Genomic DNA, 23069 nt, shown 5'->3' on the forward strand with positions numbered 1-23069 from the left:
CTGTCAGTGGTTTTAATGTTGTGGCTGATCAGCACATCTGTTGCGTAAAAATGGAAATTAAAAAATCTCCAGCTGTTGAAAGCACTCGATAGTTTCATCTCAGCTCCAACGTGTCACGAGTAAAACTCTGTATAATGCTTGTGTACACTACATGTAGTATTTCCGGTTATTAGTGGGTATTTGGTATACAGTCCACAATTTGTGGGATTGCAAAGTGTCTACACAAGACAAACATTACTTTTCAGCACATGTTACAAGCACATAAAACAGTGTCAACACATGCTGCCGTTACCAGATGTGTAGCACATGTGGCAATAAAACGTCTGAAGGCGCAGAGAGATCTTTAAAAAAAAAATATATATATATAGAAACACAGTCCTAAGGAAGATGACAGATGTGCTGGAAGTAAAATAATAGTTGCATGTCATCATCTTCCGTTTCCACTTACGTTCATGGAGGCGTTGATCTCGCTCACGGCTTCGTCGTCCGTGGGGAACTGATAGATCTGGACGCCGTTGCTCACCAGCTCGCTCATGATCTTTATTTTGAATTTGTGGAGCTCGCTCTTGGAGATTGTGTCCGCTTTGGCAATGATGGGAATTATGTTGACCTATGGAAGGGATTAGAAAAAAAAAAAAAGAGAGAGAGAGAGAGAGTTGGGTTAAATATGTGGAGCAGCGTTAAGTTCTTGTTTTCGTGGCTGGGTGAGCTGCCAAAAATGCATTCTTGTACTGAAAGCTCCTTTGTATTAAACGTATACATGGGACTTGTTACGTAAAGGTTTGGTTTGGCCGGGTTTAATGCGCATTTTTATGCTTAATTATGATCATCAGCGACAGAACAGGAGGAGGCAGGAGTTAACACAATGGGAGAAGTTGCAGAGAATCATCCGAGTGTTTACTCCACTCCTTAACCTGCTTTCATTGTATGAAAAGCTACATGACACACACAAGACCATATGCAACAAAGCTGCACAGCTACAACCCCGACAGATACATAAAATAAACAGTGATTATGAAAACAAACTAGGCTGCGGCTACAATCAGCAGCAGATGCACACACGTATAAACGCTCACATCGTCTGCATTCACCGAATCACGCACCAGGAAGATGGGGAGGACTCCCACGGATTCCCTCATCAGTGTGCCTCAGAGCAAAAAAGCCAGGGCTTGTTAGGAGACAAATTATAACCTCATTATACTTTACTGGATCATTAATTTGCAGCGGGGCGGCCAGTATCGAGTTTTAACCCTTTAACAAATTCACCAATCGCCACCGAGCAGCCATGTACGGGCATCAAAGCAGACGGGGGTGAAATGGTTGGAGGAAGGAGGAAGGACGAAGGAGGGGACAGTGAGAATCATCCACTTCCCACAGCTTTGATTTCCCAGCTGACCAGAAGAGCAGTCCCAAATAGTTCTGACAGCAAACTAGGAACACCAGCTGTAACCACATAAGAGCATCTAAGATAATCACTGGAAATATTTGTGGCACTTCAATCATACACAGGGCAAATAAATGCGTATAAATAGGAACGCTATTAAAGAACATGATTATAATTGCGTGGCTTCATCTTTAGAAATAAAGTTCCGACAGTAAGAAGCTTTGGGGATTGTAGAGAGGAAGTTTTCGAGGAATCAGATTTGTTTGGCCGATATTTTTAAAAATAGAAGCATATCCTTAGCAGGTCGGGTGTGGGAAATGGTTTTTAAATTTAAGTCAAACGCTTTAAGCCACTAGCTGTGTTTTCATCACAGTTTTTCGCAAAATAAAAGCAAGATTTCTAAAATTTTGATAAAGTACACTTTGTGCGTGTTTCCACTGAAAGGCATTTTGCGAATGCACAATGAAGCGCACGCGGAAGTGCAAAAAACTGCAGTTCATCAAGTGGCCACTTGAGGCTCCAAAGGGAGCAAATCCCCATAGACCCCCACGTTAAAAAGCCCAACTTTACAGCATTATTAAACATGTTTACAGCCTGGTACAAAAAAATATTTTGGTCTCAATAGTTTATTTCACTATTCATGACAACTGTACGGGTTTGTTTTTTTTTCTGAGCTAACAAGTAGCGGAGAGTTCGGTGGGAGGGTCTCAACGTCTGACACAACCCCCCATATCCCTATTAGGAGTGTCCGAGTGGGGGAGGAGTAAAGCTCATCCAACATGGCGATCACAGGCTCCACCCACTTTGGGCTTCATTTTCGAGGTTCAGAATCCAACGGGTGACATATCGATATCCAATATCACAATATCCCATAATTCTCTTAAACTGTCGTCACTTTGAGGAAGATGGACTTCAAATGGTCACATGACGCCCTGGGAAAAGTGTTTCAATTGCACTTTTGCAATAAACTTTTATATCAATATGTTTGAAAAACAACCTCACGAGAGCGTAAAAGTGTTTTAGATTTAGATATATTATTTTTAAGAAATGTAGCCATTTCATTCCATTTCCAGCTTTTTATTGCGATATTGAGGTTTTGCATATTTCTAGGGGGAACGGAAACAAGGGGAACTCAGGTCTTAACACACTGAAAGACTCTTGACACACACAAGAGTTTCAGACAGAATAAGAAAGAATAAAACGGACAGATTCATAAATGTAAATGAGTTCCCGACTAAGTTTTTATTCATGGGGATGATCAGCACGTCACTTCATTCAGAATTCATACCTCAGTGGCTGAAAGCGTTTGGGTTAGCTTCTATAATATCTATCTTAAAACAAACAGAAGTTTGGTTTTTAAATGCAGTGATTCTGAACATATACAGACTTGTTGACCATGTTAAACTACAAATATCCGTAAACCTGTTACCGACAACCGTCACTGAATCTTTGTGTCAAGTCTCTCTTTCCTTCAGAGCACACAATTACTATAAATGTTAAAGGTCTCCAATCCTAATATCAGATAAGTGGGTGGTAATGACTTCCCCCCCATTCTAAAATAAAACTTAACGTTAAAACAAAGGACACCTTTTTAAAGACTTCTTATCTCTCTTCCTGCCTTCGTCCACCCAAAAACAAAAAGCCGTCAATCATTCTGGTGAAGCCTTTCAACCATCGTCCTCAGGGAGGAGTGATTGGTTTCCCCATTTACAAGAAAAACACCATTGTCTGTTTGCCAAACATTTGACAGCTAAATATACAGACTGTTTGTGGTGCAGTGACAGGACTGTCTGACAGAAGGGACAGATCCGTTCATTTATCTTTGGTTGCTAGAATGTGCAGAAAGAAATGAACTAAAGCCAAAGGTCTAATTCGCTTCATTCGGCCTCTCGTCTCTGTGTGATGAAACCTGAAAATATCCACGTCCCAGAAATAAGAAATAAGGGAGACTGATTACTGTTTGGTTAAGGGGGCTGCTACAACTGTCGCCTGCAAGACTATCAGGAAAGAGCCCATCTGCCCTGTAAAACAAAAACAATGTCACATCCCCGCTGTGGTCCCCCGACGCTGGCTTGCTTTCAGATAAAACATCGGTCACATTGCACATTGTGGAAAGATTGCTGGGCCGGAGCCACTGAGGTCACGGCGGTGCTCTCCGTGACCACGCACCCGGACTAAAACCGAGTCCGCTCTACAAAAAGTGCACTCACGACGCTGTAAATCAGCGTGAGTAGAAGTGGCTGACAACAGAACAGCGCTGGTTTTATTTTACACCTTCTGAAGAAACTGAAAGAAGCTCCTCACAAAAATGTCACTTTGTCAAGAAAAGGCCTCGGAAAGATTTCACTCGTGTTAAGGGAGGATGTGCGGCTCACAAACAAAGACAAAGGCCGTATATTTAGCTCAGGTAAGTTACTACGTCTTGGTTCAAAGTAGAGATGGGGGAGGCAGAGAGATTTTGACTTTGAACACAGCACCGGGTTGGACGGCGTCGGGAGACAGCTGGCAGACGGAGTGTGCCAGGTTTTGATGGTGGTGTTGGCTGGTGGAGACGGTGCAGAGGCTCAGTGGTCAGCGCCATCGTCTCACAGCGAGACAAGTCCCTGAATTTGGATCGTTTTCAGTTCTGTAAAGTTTGTGCAGGTTTCATCTCAGGTCCGGTGCAGAATTCTGGCTCACTTACAGGAATCATTAACGGTAACAGAGGCACTCCTGCCCTGGAGGGGGATGGTGGGCATTGATAGCATTTTATTGATAGTGATGCCATTATCGATTCCCTCATCACTTCCTACTGTGAATTTTTTGGTCTAGAAATAAGCAGCAACCTCTGTGTGTTAGGCCAAATGCTTTAAGCCACTAGCTGCGTTTCCATTACATTTTTTTTTCCGCAAAATAAAAGCGAAATTTCTGAAATTTCAATAAAGTAAAGTCTTAACTAAGCGACAACCTCCAGGTCTGAGCGATGAAGCTCACGCAGTGTAAGTGTAAGTGTCAGTGTCAGTTTAAGTGTAAAAAACTGCAGTTCATAAAGTGGCCACTTGAGGCTCCAAAGGGAGCAAATCCCCATAGACCCCCATGTTAAAAAGCCCAACTTTACAGCATTATTAAACATGTTTACAGCCTGGTGCAAAAAACTATTTTGGTCTCAGTGGTTTATTTCACTATTCATGACAACTGTACGGGGGTAAACTCATTAGTTTATTTTTTATTAAGGTATAAAATTCTGCATAATTAAGGAAGTTTTTGCTTTGAGTGACAGGCGACCATATTTGGAGTATCCGAGTGTGGGCGGAGTAAAGCTCATCCAACATGGCGACCACAGACTCTGCCCACTTCTGGCTTCATTTACGAGGTTCAGAATCCAACGGGTGACGTCACGATGGGTTTTTGACGTTTAGATAAAGTAGGCATTCGTTTCGTGTAAATTATCCCGTTTCTAAACTCGTTTCTAACCGGTTCCTGATGCCCATCCCTGCTCCTGCTGGATTAAAAGGTATTTAAAAAAACAAAAAAAACATTGCATGTTGTTTTGGAAAGTTGCAGGAGCCATTGTGCACTCAAAGTTAATATTTTTCCTAACAAAACTATCAACTGTCCCTTAAGGGCGACGCTTGGCAGAGCCACCAAGTCATTGTTTTGAGTCGTATCAGGGGACATTTGGCAGATATTGCGCAGCCATGCGTTTGTAGTTGGCAGGAGTAAGCCAGCAGGTTTTGGTCACAAGCTGACCATCTGCTTTGTTCTGGATTTATTATCAATGCATCAGCGGAAATGAACAGGCCTGGAGCTGGTATCGGTAGCCGCATGCACGGAAATACGGTGGGGTCAGCAGACAAAACCCCTCGAGGTTGGGACACTTTTAATTTGTATCAAAACCAAAAAAAGGGGGGAGGTCACTCTGATATTTGTTAGCATGAATCTATTGTTGAGGATCATAAGCCAAACCACAGGTTTCTATGTATTAGAAAGAAGGTGACATACCAACAAAAAGTCTAAAACAATCTACTGAACAGAAAATCTCCAAGAAAGAAAGAAAGAAAATTGAGCCAATATCACAATTAGCTACAGATATCAATGATACAAGTCTTAGTCGGCTCCAAATAAGATTTTAATATTCACTTGTCCGTTCTAACTCAGTTCTACTCCATTAAAAGTCACTCTGCTGCCCCTCCTCCCTTATTTCACGCTCCAAGTGCTGTTGTGATGAGATTCTTTCCACTAGTTGTATTACTGAGGCGACGCCAGTAACAGCATCTGCACCGAGCACTGGAGCCACCGACCAATAATAACCCGAGCAGTGATATTCCCACCAGAGCAATGAAAGAGGAAAAAAAAAAAAAAGAAACACAAATCAATTTGTTTCTGAATGTGAGTATTGACTGGTCGCAGCTGCGCGCTGTGACCTGTAAACAACCACAAATATATCAAACTGTAACTGGATTTAGACGACGTGTTTCGAGACAGAGCGACACGTCACGGATGAGAAACTGGAAAATGTGAACGTCTCACCCGATACGGAGGGGAAATAAAAATACCTTTGCATATAACTGGATTGTCCTAAGAAGATTCAGAGCAAAAAAAAAAAAAATCACCTAAACCAGGCCTATTCAACCGGTGCCTGAGTGGCCCAAAAAGCAGAGAAGAAGACATTTAACGAGACATTTAACTGCCTGGACAGAAAGATGATGTTTTATTTTACCGCCAACACCAAACCTTTGTGCAGACACCACCAGGACAAACACACGACTTTTACATCCCAGGACAGAACCTTGAAGCTAAAGCCGTCCTCGAAAATGTTCCCGATTTTAGCGTTTTATGAAAGAGGCCAGAGCGACGGTTATCAGGCTGCAGTGATTCTACATAAGATGAAGAACTGGACTATCAGGCGTCACCGAGTTATTATATTTTAGGCTTTAGGCTTTGCTAGCAGAAGCCATTAGCCTAGCTCGGTAGCCTCAGCTAACACTGCAGTAGCGGACATGGTAGCGGAGAGTCACAACGTTCAGGCAGCCTTAGCTCCGCCCCCACACGACCCCCATGCCCATATTTGGAGTATCTGAGTGTGTGTGTGGGCGGAGTAAAGCTCAACCAACATAGTGATGTTTCTGATGTTCCTACGTCAGATACTTTTATTTTATTTGAAATGCGAAACTATTACTATTATTACTATTACTATTATTATTTACTACAGTAAATGTGCACTTTTGGTTTTAATGTCCAGGTTACATAAGACAAACATGTTTATTCTGAAACGTAGAAAGTGAAAAAGTATTGATGATGAATAGCAATTATATTTATTTGTGTTGGTTTGAAAGTTGTCATTACCTCCTTGTTAGCGACTGCTGAAAATGTGCAGCACATTTTAAGATCTCAAATTTAAAAGCTGATCATGATCAGACGACATTTATGATCAGATCACGGTTACTTCTCTGTCCACTGACCTGGCAGATCTTCATCAGGTATAATATAACCAGTAAAACGCTGTGAGCATCACCCCCTTAGCAAACCGAACCAAACCTCCTTTGGGAAAGAGACTCCTAACAATGCCATCTTCAACACAATGAAATGGAAACTTGGCTTTATTCTGAGCATCCACACCCTGAGAGAGACATGAAGAATCTCCACGTTTCACTGAAATTCACACCGGTTAAAAGGAGCTCAGGTTTCAGTAACACTGATGTTATGCAAACAATGGGACCAAGAGATTGTGTGGGGGAAGGTCACATACATATATATATATATATATATATGGATTTATGTTTGTGCGTCACTTTTAAATACCTTGCTGTCCAGTTTTTTCATAGTGACGAGGTCCAGAGACTTGAGGGAGTGTCCCGTCGGGGCGATGAAATAAAGGCAGATGTGGATCCTGGTGTCGTGATAGTTAAACAGAGAGCGTTTGATCTTCAGCTCTTCCTGGAGATAGTTTTCAAACTGGGTGTCGATGTAGTCGACAATGGGCTTGTAGCTGTGGAGAGAGAAAAAAAAAAACGTCAGGATTTATTTATGCCTGTGGGTCAAAGCAGAAATATCTGTCTTTTCGTGCACTGGTGATGAATCAAGAAGGAAACACGGACTTGTCGCTGGGGAAGTAAATGGAGACAGTTATGTTTTCAGTAACAGTGCGATGTGATTCAGTGCCAAGATCTCAGCTTAGAGTTGTGCAGCTTAGTGCTGCACGAAATTTGTGTTCAGCTTATGGCAGTCTGGTTGAAAACATCTCCAAACACGCACATTCCTCTCCGGTAACTTGATGTAATGTCCTTTTTTTTTTTTTTTTAATTATCTGTTCAGAGTTTGGTCCCACAAGTTTGTCTTCAACACATTCACACCAGTCTTGTTTATTTGCCACCACAGCTTTAACTTATTTCATTTGGGGGGAGACGGGGAACAAGACAACTGGAAGCCAGTCGCATACCCGACGCAGTGCATCATAGCTGCTTGAAATGCTCCTTCAAGCGAACGCGCTGTGGTTTATTAGTCATAAAAAGTACCACAGTCATAGTTTGACCACATGGCATTTTCAGACTTCACGTCGCTGCAATTTACGATAATTTAGGTCGGTGTAAGTAAGAGTGGGAGAATCTGAAAGCACCCGAGAGAACATTTGTTTGGGAAACTGCAGAGCCACCGAAGACTGATTTCATCTCTACTCTCTCATTTCTTCCAGCGAAATCCACAAGATAAACATGTGTAAAAACAGCTGCAACAGGGCTGAGTGGTACGAACAAACATGTATAGATTTTTTTTCACGCGTAATCACGACATTTTCTACTGTGAGAGAGGAATTAATGCAGTGGATTGACTAAGGACGGACTATTTTACTGTGCAACGTGTTACGCGTTGTGAAAATCTGTGGACATTTACAGCTCAGAGATAAAATAAATAAACAAATTAAACGTTATCAAGATGAAATGAAGAAACAGGAACAATTTGATTTGTTCTGACATATTTAAACACATTTAAACTGCTAAGTCTGTGATGTCACTAGCAGCCCGACAGGCTACTACCGTAATAACTGTAGTCTGTGTGCAACATTTTTTTTCCTTCTCATTCACAAAAAGCTCAAATTTCTTGGGGGACAGGTCGTTCAAAACAGGGACTGTCCCCAGAAATCGGGGACGTCTGCTCATCTTAAAAACACAACAAACAACCGACACAGAACTTTTTTTTTTTTTGATCTTCTCGTTCTGATTCTTCATTTTCGGGACCTTTCCATTGTCACCATTTGATTTCGTACATATGTGCACGGCTTATTCCTTCTAGTTTCTTCTAAAGAATGAAAACACTTCTACAATTATCCTCTAATTACTTCAATTCAATCGTGCAAATCCCCCCTCCCCCAAGTGAGCTCAATTACAAATTGCGCTACTTTTTCCTGCGAACAGCGCGTCCCACATTGTTGACATTTTACAGCTCAGAGCGAGACATAAGTCAAAGATTTACTCGATTTCCTCGGAGAGCGCCCTGTTTACAGTCATCTGTCCTCTCCCTTCACTTCTATCTTCAATCTTCCCCGTGGAATGCACACACTCTGACCTTACGGAGCTCTCTCACTGTGCGTTTTCGCCGTCCCTCACGGGGTCAGTCCTCCAGCATGTTGGTTTATACGGCCCAGAGAGAAAGCTGCTATCAAAGGGCGTGAGAGTGCTGCTCACTGGCTGCACCGCAGAAAAAGTACACTTCATTCCACAGCCGAATGTTTGCAGAAAACAAATCAACAATTTCCTCTTTATCCCCCCCCCCCCCCCCCCCCCCCCCACACAGCTCGTCCTATTTCCATCCTACAGAAAATCAGAAAAATGTGTCTGAAACGATATCGGTTTATGTCTCTTATTTGTATCTCCAGGCAACATTTGGACATAACAATGGCCTGTGTCGTTTCCCCAAACATAAAGCAGGAGCTTTGGAGAAAATTGACAGGAAAAATCTGTCCTTACGTTGGTCGCGAGCCAAATGGAAAACACAATGAAGCATGTGTGTGTGTGTTTCAAATCTGTGCTCAAAGCCCCCAGATAAATGGAGCTTTTTACGAGAATATATCAAAAACTGCCACGGTGTAGTTTGTGTTACACACAGTGAGATGTTTGGATGATTAGAGCTTCTAGACATGTCTCCGGAGTTAAGAAGCCAGACGTTGTTGCATGTTCAAAGATAAATACAAAACTCTCTTATCAAATTCCAAACTTTTATCTTACACTTAAAGTTTTTTGGAACAACTTTTGGCCTTTTCTTTGCATCACTCTGAGCCACCATATATGCAAATGTTATCATCCGAAGGGGATTTCCACACAGTGAACTGAACTGGACCACTAAGACCCTGAAATAGATGTGGAAACTTTATCTGAAACTCCTTCGCTTTTGGCATCATGTTTGGATTCGGATGGACGCAATATTTTATCTCTATTTTCTCCACAGTTGCAGAATGAATGATTTTATTGTGTCACGACAGAGAGATTAAAAATACTTGGTTGTAATGGAAGTCAATGGGACATTTTTGTGGGTAATAAATTTTAAATGTGATGCTACAAAACTGATAATGCAATCAAGTCAATATTTCACATAATCTTGATTATGATACTCCAGACTGATTTGAAAAAAATTGCCCCAGTTACTCAACATTAGTTTTATGGGAAGTAGCTTCTTTTTTCTGTAAAAAACAACCGTAACTTCAAGTAATCACTCAAAATGATTGATTTTTTTGGTGGTTTTATAAAGTGCTGAAGTGGTTTAAGAGATTTCTGCAGAAAAAATAAAAGTTTTCCTATCAGTTTTTGGACATGGACGTTTTTATCCGCTAAACTTACAAGAGGGGAGTAAATATCAAATCTGGTGCTACACAAAAACTAATAATCCAATCACGGCCATAGCTTAGATAATCTTGATCAAACCCAAGACTGATCTGAAAATAAAATGCCCCAGTGACCCAACATTAGTTCTATGGAAACTAGCTAATTAGCTAATTTCGTAATAACAACAGTGACTTTAAGTAAGCAAACAGACATTTAAAGGGTTAAAAACCTCAAAATTATATATTTTTTTGGTGGTTTTGTAAAGTGATGAAGTGGTTTAAGAGATTCATGCAGAAAAAAATCTGAAAAAATATTAATCAGTGTTGTTTTTATAGTAGTTTTTGGACATGGACGTTTTTGTCCGCTAAGCTTAGAAGTGGGAGGTTTCATGACCTATTAGAAAAGGTCATGAAAGTCAGAACAGCCAAATGAAGAGGAAATGGAAATGGACAAATGGACAAAAGTGTCCTAAGACTGTTGCCTGAGGGTTAAAGAACACATTTGGTAAAAACTGGATGGGTTTTGGTCCACACTACTTGTTCTTTTAGATGTTATGGTGTTTGAGATTTATTCTGTGTTTGACTTTACTGTCTAAACTTGTGTCCTAGATCCACACCTGTCCTCTTTGTTGATCTGATCGCCGAAGCCGACGGTGTCGACGATGGTCAGCTTGAGGTGGACGTTGCTCTCCTGCAGGTCGTACGTTCGCGGCCTCAGATACACGCCGTTCTGGTAATGGCTCGCCTCCTCGTTCTCGAACATGGTGTTGAAGAGTGTGTTCATTAACGTCGATTTTCCGATCCCCGTCTCGCCTGTGAACGGCCGAGAGAGGCAGAAAAGGATAAGTGAAAGCATTAACTCACAGCCACCTGGGAGTAATTCGTCAGCTTTCAGCTTTCACGGGTTCGCGGTTTTTTACTCACCTACACACAAAATGTTGAAGCAAAATCCCTGCGTGACCGATTTACTGACCAGTTGGTCGGGGAGGCTGTCAAATCCAACATGGCCGCCCAAACTGAGGTTACGCTTCTCTCCGTCCTGAGGAGAAACAAAACATTGAAAGTCTGGTGCATGTGAGGAAAACACATGGTAAAGACATTAGCCGAGAGGTATGAATGGCTGCGTGGCACAAATACTAAAACGCATTCCTCTGCAGGCGGACATCAAAGACGCGCCGCTGTTCACTGCTCACATGTAAAACCCATCAGCTACATTATATGAGCTACGTAGTCGGGTCCCGCAGTGAGGATGGACTTCAGGACTAATCCTACACAATCACGAGGAACTCAGACAAAAGCTGCAAAAATTAAACCCAATTAAGACCGAAAATCATCATGTTTTAGATCAGAAATCCCTTCTAAATTTCTACTCTGCCCTTATCGATCCACATCTGTCCTATTGTTGCTGACGTTTAGGGAAATACATATAAAAGCATCTCGTACAGGACTCCGTCCAGGTGCATGAACTCACTAACTGCTGGGTTTCTTTCACAGTGAAGTGCAGAAAGAGAAGGGGCCCATGTTTCTATTTTCTTGAAAAGAAAAAAAAAAAGAGTGCATATATATATATGCGTCGCTTTGAATACACACACACCTTAAAATAGGCACTAAGCTCAATAACACAAGCACAAAAACAACTGAAATGAACACTTCATGCGTAGGTCCTATAATGGAGAAACGACTGATTTTAACGTTGAAAACTAAAAAGGGCAAATTTGACCGTTTTTCTCATAAACCCTAATGTTGCAGAATGAATGATTTCATTGTGTCATGGCTGAGCGACTAAAAACTACTTATAATGGAAGTCAATGGGACATTTTTGTCCACTAAGGTCACAAATCACAAATTTGAAAGTTTGTGGAAATACATATAAAGCACTTTATTAAAACAAGTCTTAAGGATGGTTCATCGTGCTGGATACCTTGCTCATGCGAATCCTTTGTTCTTAAAACACAGTGTTTTAAAGTTCTGGGACCTGGTTCACTTCAAAACGGGTCAGATCTTGTTATAAGTTGGTACCAAGCAACATCCAAACGATGTTCATGGTCAGAGAGGGAACGAGAATCCTAACTTTAAACTATGAGGAGTATGTGCATCTGTGTTTGTGGTGTAAAACTGTGGAATAAACTAGACGAGGACATAAAAATGTGCATTAAATTAAAACGATTTAAAGCCGACTCTTGGGTCAGTTATAAAGAACCCGACACCTAATTAAATACTTTTGTCAGTGTGTTTACAATCATGACTTTTTTTTCTCTATTACTGTTTGTCTCGGTGGTTGTTCTTGTTTGAGACAAATAAAAAATCTAATCAAGCATAAATTACTCCAAAGGCTCTATGAGGTGACATCCTCCTGGAACGAGAAGCATAAAAGATTTCCAATAAAACGAACCAAAAGCGCTGCAGAATAAACTATCGGCTTGTAAGCGTTTTCACCTTTGATCTCGTCTACGTTCAACCTGTCTCCACTGAGGGAGAGGGCTGCAGCTGTAAAAGGAAGGGGGGGGGGGACCAGATGAATGGGGGGGGGGCACCCGATCTCATCTGGCTCAGACACGGAGGGCGGCATATTTCAGAGGTGATGTCACCGCACGCGGCGGCGACGGCGACGGCCTGAACGCAACTTAGGCCCTGAGTTACAACCGCACGGCAAAGGATGAGAAATCTGACATGAGCTGAGAGAAGCAACGATGGCGTGAGTTTATTAGAGTCTATGAACACAGGTCACATAAAAGAATAATCTAAAGAAAGAGTCTGAATCCACTCTTTATTGTCGTTGTGTTTAGTTTTGACGTGAGATAAATGAGGTTTAGACGAGTGAGAAAGAGGAAGAGACAGCAGCCGTTAGTTGTTTATTTATTATTCGCTGTAAAAAAAAAATGCAGAGCTTGTTAGACAACATTAACGCGTCCCTGTGGTGAATGAAGCTCGTAGACGTACTGAGATATCCAGATTACTCTGAGGGCGGACTCCGGTATCGTGCCTGGAAGGAAACCGTTGTAATGACTCTCCGGATTCCTCCAAAGTGTTTAAAAATAAGCTGAAAGCGAATCATGTTCGGCTTTATTTATGCAGAGAAAAGAACGAATTAAAAGGCTCCTTTTCCATCCTCACCACATGTTTTTTTTGCACATGTGTACATGTGAAAACCAGACAAGAAAACACAGTTTTGAACTTACTCTGCAAGTCTAAAAGTTATAATGAGTCATAAGAAGTTTTTCTGACCCTCTGTGGCTCCAAACCACCAACGGTGACACTTTCATATTCAGAACAATAACAAGGGTTCTGACTCACGAGATAATTCTGGGTTGACCTCCTACGCTGAAACCAGATGGAGCCGTCAGTGGCGCATAATCTTGTGCGTCCCAATGTGTGACACATGTCGGCGGCTAAAGGACGAGCTGACCGACGGGGGTTATCTGCTGGACGGAGCTACAGACGTGGACTCACAGGCCTTTTCTTCCAGTCTGGGGCCAGTGGAAGTACCAGCAGTTTAAAATGCATTAAAATGATCACAACTGAACTGGATACTCAGCTGTAAAAATTGGATTCTGGATGAGAAGTGGAATTAGGGAAGAAGTGGATTTTTAATATACCAGCATACCTGTGTATTTGGTTACACAGCGTGTCTACTACAGTTATTACGGTAGCCGGTCACGCTGCTACTGACATTACAGTCACTGCAGTTTAAATATGTTTAAATATGTAATCATCCTTGTTTCTTCATTTCATCTTGATAACATTTATTATTTATTTATTTATCTCTGAGCTGTAAATGTCCACAGATTTCCAAATCTGTGCTAACACGGGGCCATGCAAACCTGTTTTACTACTAGTGTGGGATTATTCTACAATATTTACTCATCATCACAGTAAAAATAGTCCATCCTTAGTCAATCTACTGCATTAATTCCTCTCTCAACCAGTAAAAATGTGCACGAAAAAAGGGCCCCAGCCCTACCCAGAGGCCTTCACTTGTCACAACAACACAATGTACAAAAAGGTTTTATTGGCAGTGATTTGAAATAATAAGGTATATGAAACTTAACATCTCCATGTCTGGTTACAGAATTACGTAATTCACTATTCATTTCCTTATCTTATGAAATGAAGGACGAAACCCAACTGTGTCACATCACCGTTGCACAACAACGCTAAAAATAAGCTCACCTTTATTATTTCCTAATAAATGACATGGGCTTAACAACACCCGTCAGCAAATACAGGAAGTACAATCAACAGTTAGTTAAACTATGAGGCATCTGCACGCACGCCCGACCCTCCCGCCCTCCCGAGCTAAGTTCTGGAGGGCTGCAGCGTCTATAAAGTATGACAGGAATGAGAAGCTTCTGGTTAACTGTCCCAGGGTGAGGAGACAGCAGCGTTCCCAGGCCACCGTATCTACGGCAGGCCAACAGGAAACGACCGCGCAGAGGAGCCCCAGGTGGCTCCGAGTGAAATGAGCCGCGAACAATAACCGGCCAGTTCACAGAGCTGTGTGCCAGTAGCTAGCTGAGCTGCAGTGGAGCTTCAGCACAGAAGACATAACGTAGTATAACAGAGGATAAAATAAATGAATTCCAGGTAGCATGCTTCGGTTTTAGCTTACACCGTCACCTTTAATTTGTGCAAAATGACCCCTGTATTCCTAATATGTCAAGGATTGAGGTTGAGAGAGGAATTAATGCAGTAGATTGACTAAGGATGGACTTATTTTACTGTGACGATGAGTAAATATTGTAGAATAATCCCACGCTAGCAGTAAAACAGGTTTGTATGGCTCCGTGTTAGCACCGCAACTTACAAAGAATGTTTTGATTTTTCAGATCTTTCCATCTTCACCACACCTCACAGTGACCTAGTTGCACCATGACGGATTGCGAGACTGTATCATTGTAGAAGCTTCAGCTCAAAAACAAGTTTTGGTCAACTCCCATAAAGACCGAGAGTTTTTTTTCATTTTTCTTTTCTAATCAAACAAATCAAATGCGTTGTTATCGATCGTTACTGGAATCGCATAGGTGAATTAGTCCCACGTCATGTTTGGGAAATCACACCGATCGGGGAGTGCATGTGCGACTGCGTTTATATAGAGCTTGTATAGTGATATCTCACACTTTTTCAACAATCGTGGCAACTGGTAATCCACGAGCTGCTCTGCATCCAAGGAAAAGAGGAGATTTGGCTGCAGATATCGGGCTCTTTGCGGGACACAGTGATTTATTCTAATATCAACAGCCTTTTGAATGAGCGGGGGTTTGACTGGTCCATTCTTCAGGTCTTCAACAAACCGAAAGCGTTAAAAAAATATATACCATGCTGCTCATGGTTTACCTGCAATGTACACAATGATGTACCAGAGTTACTTTCAAAATACGGAAATTTATTGTCATTCAACTATCAACTTAGGACGTCCCTGGGATGGGCTCCACTAATGAGGAAAAGAAACATCACAGGCTGAGGCCAGAGGGGGTCACACTGAAAATGAAGAGGTAACAAATGGACGTAAGGATTTAAGACTTGACTAAATGTAATTTGCAGTTGTCATATACTCAAATAATACATATAATGAAGAATTAACAAATGTATTTTACATGAACTGCATTTGAACTTGTATTCAAATAACTTGTCAGCATTGTGGTTATGGTGATGCTTGCTTGTGTCTTTATTTACCGTCCTCATTAAATAGCGAAAGATCTGATCAGGACTGAGATCAGGTCTGTGGAGCTGGCTAGAGACACATTTTAACACCCGGTGTGAACGTGGGCACCAAAACGTTGGCCTCTTGCATCCTTCTACAGAACTACCAAAACTGAGATCTGCGTTTTCATCCACCCGTCAGTCCACAAAGAACCTGAAATCCTCCCATCAGTTCTCTTTTCCCAAACCCTTCTCGCCCGTCTGACCTCCATTCCCATTTGACTTGTGTCTGACTTGCGTTTGCAGCTCGTGTCTGCATCGCTGAGCCTTCTCCACCTGACAGACAGCGGAAACCTTGCAGACCCAGAACACACAGCTGTGGCGAAATACACAAGGAGAAGGCTTCAAATATTTACGACAACACGAGGTGAACTACTTTGCCTCACATATCGTGCATTCGTGTTAAATTTTGGCGTCCCATACTTCCAACTTAGATGTTTCCGCCTTAAATCACTTTACATAACTTGTTATTCATTCAAGTCATTGGTGTGGATGTTATTTAGACATGTAGCACCCACCTAGACCAGACACCCCTGACCCATAGCAAATCTTAATAGCAACAGGATGCAGCCTGACACACACACAAAAACACATTTAACACCAACACACACCACTCAAAAAAAGAAGCATGAAGCACAAGGGGTTGACCTGGCCTCCAAATTCACACCCTCAGAAGACCCACAACCAGAAGACACCACAAGGAAGACCTAAACACAACATTAGTAAGGTGGTCATAATGATTTGCCTGACCGATGCACATGCATATGTTTTCTAGAGGATAAACGATAAACGCGTTTCCTTTATGTGAAACTCTGCAGAAGAACCTGACTTGACCGAAGAAGGTGCATTTTAAACCGATACCCACATAAGATGTGCGCGCATGTATGGGAGTCAGCTCCAGGCTTTAAAATAAAATTGTATATATGTAAAAATATGAAAACATCCCATGAAACTACATCTATTTGACAGTTTGAAGGCTTCCTTCTCGACAAAATATGGGCCGCACGATAACCTCAATGACAAAGCCACAAACACATTCAAATGAGGCGGCTGCTGACTGCTGCTTCCTGTCGGACGACGGCCATGCAGATTCCTAAAAGGGCATCTTTGTTTCCCTTCCTTGAACCGTCCGCATATGCAGATCGGCCCGCAGCTCAAATGAGGCGACCAGGAATGTTACGTGGGTTACGATGCTGTTGCAATATTGCCCCACCTATGCATCCTGTTCTTTTGTAACGCCGTACCTGTTCTCCTGCTGCTACTTGTGCCGGCAGTGATGTTGTGGCTGTAAAAATGTTGACGGTTGAGATTTAGATGACGCGCGGGCTGCCAAGAATCCACGCGCCCAGAGATAAAAACTAGTTTTCCCTGTGTTTGCCGCCGCTCTGAAACGCGTTTCCTTCTCCCTCTCGTCGCACACATCAAACCGCCTGCGCAGCCACATCGCCGCTCGGCCTCATCACTCGTCAGTGGCCGACAGGAAAGACAGACGGTAGAGGAGACAGGAACCATTTTACGAGACAGATGTGCAGCATACTCCTCTTTATAGGGTCCCCCCCCCCCCCCCCCAAAAAAAAAATAAAATAAAAAAAATGCACAGCTTCTTACGAATCTATAAAACTGAGGATGAAGAAGAGCTTAGAAATGATTTGTAATCGTATGAGCTTCGGGATCGGGTTTGGTTTCCTCTCACTTAGATGCATGTTATTGCTTTTAGACGTGCTTACACTTTATTGAAGACCTAGATGCTGTCTCACTGAATGCTGTGAGAAAAGACAACGTGAAGAAAGAAAAGGATGAGGAAGAGCTCTGGATACAAATTTAACCTCCTCAGACCCAAGCTTTTGTTTGGAATGAATCCTAATATGTTTTTAAGACAATTTTATGATCTTTAGGGATTAGTAGGACCTAAGAAGTATAAAAAAACAAGCATCATCTTTGAACTGGAAGTATTTTCTGAAAGAAATTATGGATTATTTCAGCGTATGTTACCATTTAATACCAAAATATAAAACTGGAACCGATGAAAGCCCAATGTCCTCAAACGGGTACTTTTAATTTGTTAAATTTGCACGTCATTAGATCCAGGATAAATAAAACTCTTACCAATTTTTCTTTTCTACATTACTATTTCATTGACCTGGACTAATGGGGATTTGCAGGGGGTGTAGTAGTTTTTCCCTTTCTGCCTCTTCCTGTTCTGCTTACCGCCATGAAGTCAGGATTATAATAGGAATTAAAAAATGACATATTTCCTCTCCATACTGATATTTAAAAGAAAAAGAAATAATGATATAGAGGATATCCATTGATATCACTTCAGTCAATCACACAACAGCTCTTCCCCCTTTTTTAAAAATTAATTTTCCAATTTAGACGCCATCAAAGCCCATGCTAATCTCCACGCTCAGCTGTCACTCTTTGCCACCTCAGTGGCCGTAACCATGGAGACTCCAGCTGACTGTGACGTCACGTGCATGCCCTCCGTTTACACACGGCGAGTCCGTTTTTGCTTCGAGTTGTAAGAGCAGCCTTTTCCACCAAAAGGCACATGATGGATTTAACGTGTGCTACCGGGGGGGGGGGGTCACCGCTAACACTCGTTCCTGGGTTCAAACCGACACAACAGCGATAATAACCAACATATTGCAAACATCAATACTTTGAGAAAGCGAGTCCCGTTCTATACGGGGGGATATTGACTCATCACATGCAGCCCGGCTGTCGTCATTCATCCATGTTACCGGGTCTGACAAGCCGGCCTCAAGGCAGCTCCGGCCTGCATGTTCTATACACAGCTATCAACAACACCGATGACACACAACAGCCTGTGAACTTGATCTACACTCTGACCTTAAGCAGCATGGGAAAGGCATGTTCCCTGCTGAATGGACGTAAAGCTTATTTTAGTAGACAATATATGCACGAGTTATTTTATTCATAATCCCTCATTCCAACGCTTCACGGAGCTAATTTCATTTTATGCACGCAGGCCCCCGCGGGAGACGATCGTTTTCAGGGTCAGTAACCAAGCAAGCGCCGTATGCTGAGTATGTTATAGGGCGTATTATGACATAACCCCTTTGAATGAACGCACAATCAATGAGCAAACACAGACGGAAGGTGGTGGAATGGGCCGCAATCGATCCTGCACATGTGGATCCGGCCTAGAAAGTTATCCCAGAGCGACGCTGAACGGGATCGACGGGGGACAAACAATCAGAAACTACACCTCCGTCCATGGCTGCACATAATTAACACTGCTCCCTTTTCACAAAACGCCCGAGTGTGGCGCGTCAGCTCGGTCAATATGGTCCCACTTAGTTCACAAAGTCAGACAGGAAGTCAAGTCAGGCAGCTGTTGCATTCTCAGCATTTTTCCTCATCAGTCAATGCTCTTAAATTCCTAAAAGAGACACTTAAGAAAAAACGGCGAGTCCGCGATATCTTGTGCAACCTGGACGCCAATTCTGGAGACCTTCCCAAATTTAGGAAGTGCCAAGCAGTGTGCAGTGTGTCCCCCTCTTTTGCTTTGTGGACATGCGTTGCACCATTAAGTGTTAGGAGTGGCCCGGAGTGTGTTCTTAATCTCTTTATCCCCACAATTCTCTGCTGCTTAGTGTCAAAGATCTTACAAAGGCATGTGCCAGAAAGTTAATACGGGCTTACAATCAAGCTCCTGTGCATCCCCGCCTCTCCACATTTAATTTACCCTTTGTGTTGCGTTGTGTTGTTGTCTGGCCTGTAGTGTCTCCAGGGTCACACCTGGTTGACAAACATGGCTCCTTACTATGAAAAATAATCCAGGACGCATTCCTTTCTCATTTCATACCGTGGTGACTTTGTAGAGCAATGTGGCCACAGCTTGTTTAGCATCTGGCTGCTAAAAGTGACACAGCCTTCGGGGTAAATATAACGTTGTGAGTGCAGAAAGTGAGCCATGCATGCGTCTTGATTTTGCACGCTCCTCCTGAAACGCCAACTTTAAAATAAAAGTTATCCAGTAATTCATCACCATTTTGCGGCTTGACACAATAAAAAAAAAAAAAAAAAAACGTGAATCAATGCGCCTCGGGCAGCGAGTTTGTGGCAGCTACTTTTAAATAAAAGGCAGCGTTTCGGCGTCTTAATTGCGAAACTAATTGACGTTAGATTGCAAAAAAAAAAAAAATTATTTGACATGGGATTTGAGGAATGCACATCGTTGCTTGGATGTGTTGCCTTCACATGCACCCACACCCATACGTGCAGCAACGCAAGAGGAAACACAAGCAAAAGCACGACGTCAAAACATGCCAGCGTCCTTAATTTGTCTTTTAAACTGAGACAAAACCGGAGTCACCATCACAGAAATCACTTCCACCATCTCAGGACGGGGCTTGGAAAAGCGGGGGAGGCTTAGCCACAAACCCCCTCAACACACACACACACACATGCATACAAACACTAAAGCCACAACACTTACTAATAAGAGCCAAGTGTTCCCGATGCATTATCATAATTATCATTATTATTATTATTATTATTATTAGCCTGAGAGAGAAGCGAGCGGCGCCGCGGTGGCTTTTCTTACCGAAAACACGTCAACGTCCGTGGCGGCCATGGTGCGGAATGTATGGTATCGGGTCGATGTGCGCTGAGCTGAGGCGAAAGGGAGCAGCCCTCGTCTCTCCGTGGAAGCCTTTTCTGAACTACTGACAGAGGCAGGAAGGAAGGAGGAGAGAGAGAGAGAGAGAGAGGAGACTCGAGGCGGAGAAGACAAGAGCCGCTGCTGCCGCTGCCGCCGCCTCTACCTCCGCTGCCGCTGCTGCGAACTACTAGTGATGGACGGTGGGCGGGGCCTTTCGAAGGATCGATCCGCCCGCCGATAACACACTGGTATCGGTAGTGGATCGATACTGATGTGGTGGAATCGATAATTTCGTAATAATTTCTTATCTGGTTTTATTATTATTATAGGTTGTTATTATTGCATATACATATATTTATATGAGCAAACTCATTCCCCATATTTTCTTACTTGAACATTTCCTTGTTTGCTTGTAATATATATTTTTTATATGTTAATATTCTTATATTATATTCTTCAGTCCACCCATGTGTGCACCGTGTGCACTGTGTATGATTGCTGAATGTCTCCATTACAGGATGAGTAAAGGCTTATCTTATCTTATTATTATTTATGAATGAATGAAAGTTTATTCAAACACAGAATAAAAGAAAAAAAGCAAAAGCAAAGTAAAAAACAAAACAAAACAAAACTTAACATATTTTATGTTTAAATGCAGTAGGAAGAAATCAATATATACTATGCTAAGTTATATATATGCTACTGTGTGTTGGTTGCAGGTATGTTGTACATCACTGCTCCTTAGATGCACTCGCACATTGTCCATCAATGTTTGTAGACTCTCTCACTTTTATTTATAAATCTGTTCTTTTACCTATATATTTGTGTCGATACATGTGTAGAAACCTTTCAGGACATCATACAGATGCAGGTCCCAAGAGTCAGAACTGATCTGGGCAAAAAGAAGACTTTTAAATTTTCTGTTCTGTCCATCTGGAGTGATGTGCAGAAGGACTTGAAATTGACACATCCTGTATCTCTGGGGGAATTCAAGACAATAATAAAAGACAAAAAAAACTGTTTGTCTGTTTATTATTATTCAGGGGGGCAATTAAGGGCACACAGAGCAGGCAACATCAACAAAAGACTGAGTGGAAAAGTTCATTTAACCTCCTGAGACCTGAGCTTCTGTTTGAATTTTTAATTTCTCTTCATTTGGGATTAGTAGGACCTGAGAGCCATAAAAACTAAGCATCGTCTTTGAACAGGTAGAAAAAATGATGTCCTCATGTTGACACCAGGATAGTTTTATATATTATTAATATAAATATTACATCAATATTATAATTAAGTCACCAATATGCGATAAAATATAAAACTGTTCATTCTCATGTCTGAACTTTGCTGTGTATAAGCAGAATTGCAAAAAATAGAGTCCCAACGTCCTCAATCGAGTACTTGCTAATTAGCGAAGTTATAGCTTGTTACTATTAATAGAATTTGTGCATTTTGTCATTTAAACTAGAAATGTTAATAAGCATAAATAAACACTGAGGTTGTCCACTTTTGTTACATGACTGCTATCATATTTTTACACCAACTAATATCTAGTTGTGAGGATAAAAGTTTAAACGAAGCATGAACTTAAAACTTAACGTCCCCATGTGAGGACACAGGGTCTCAGGAGGTCAAAGATTAAAGCAACATAGGATAAACAAATATATACATGAAATATATGACAAAAGAAACACACACCTGGTCATGAGTAGTGCAAAAATTATTAGTGCAGTGACTGAACATTATATATTATTATTGAATGAATTTAATGAATGAAACTTTATTCAAGACTCACGTCCATAAATACAAAGACATTGTTGGTCTTGTTATATTTTTGACCTTGGCGTAAATAATAAAAAAAAGTGTTCTTATTTTTTTACGATTTTTGTGATTGTATTGATGAAAACTAATTAAAAACAAAATCATTCAAGCATCATGTTTCTTTTATTTATTCAATTTTCGTTCAAATTTGGAGATTAATAATACATTCACTTAATGTAAGTGAAAAGTATCGGTATTGGCAATACTGGCCCTGTCGTTACTTGGTATCGGATCGATACCACATTTTGCAGTATCGCCCACTTGCTAGGCTAGTAGCTGAAAAGCTAGCAAGGCGACAAGAGCATTCCCCTCCACTTCACTTGTACTTCGCTCAAACACACCCAACAGTATATTTATTTTTTCAAGATTTCACTTCAGGCTATTATAAGAATGTAATTTGACTCTGTTTATTTATATGAAAACAAACAAACAAACGCGTATAACTGATACTTAAATGAATAGATTTAAGAAAATAAATAGCAGTGAATGACATACTTGTTTGGACACTGTCATTTTTAAACCACTTTTCCATTTTTATAATCTTTTTTTATATATATATAAATTAGCTTCTCGTTTTGTTAATTACCATCAAAAAAAAGATAACGTGTTTGCCAAACAAATTTTTTATATGTTGTGAACTTTTTAAAACTTTAAAACATTTTATGAAAGTTAAGGGGAAATTAAATCATTTACAGCTCGGAGATATAAAAAAAAAAAAAAACGAATTAAATATTATCAAGATGAAA

At 41.4% G+C, this 23069-nt stretch overlaps 1 protein-coding gene across 2 annotated transcripts in view; it reads right to left on the reverse strand.

Moving 5' to 3' along the window:
• septin8a (septin 8a) overlaps positions 1-20680 on the reverse strand; it is a 36215-nt gene extending 15535 nt beyond the window's left edge. For both annotated transcript variants that reach the window (XM_047606321.1, XM_047606322.1), the window contains exons 1-5: positions 20449-20680; positions 11100-11214; positions 10793-10988; positions 7166-7352; positions 449-610 (exon numbers count right to left, since the gene is read on the reverse strand). In XM_047606321.1, the coding sequence (XP_047462277.1) occupies positions 449-610; positions 7166-7352; positions 10793-10988; positions 11100-11214; positions 20449-20478 (690 nt within the window). In that variant the 5' untranslated portion in view covers positions 20479-20680. The remainder of the gene's footprint in view (positions 1-448; positions 611-7165; positions 7353-10792; positions 10989-11099; positions 11215-20448) is intronic.
• Positions 20681-23069: the final 2389 nt, after the last annotated feature.

Source organism: Mugil cephalus, chromosome 15 (assembly GCF_022458985.1).
Source record: "Mugil cephalus isolate CIBA_MC_2020 chromosome 15, CIBA_Mcephalus_1.1, whole genome shotgun sequence".
In the NCBI taxonomy this organism is placed as follows: Eukaryota; Metazoa; Chordata; class Actinopteri; order Mugiliformes; family Mugilidae; genus Mugil; species Mugil cephalus.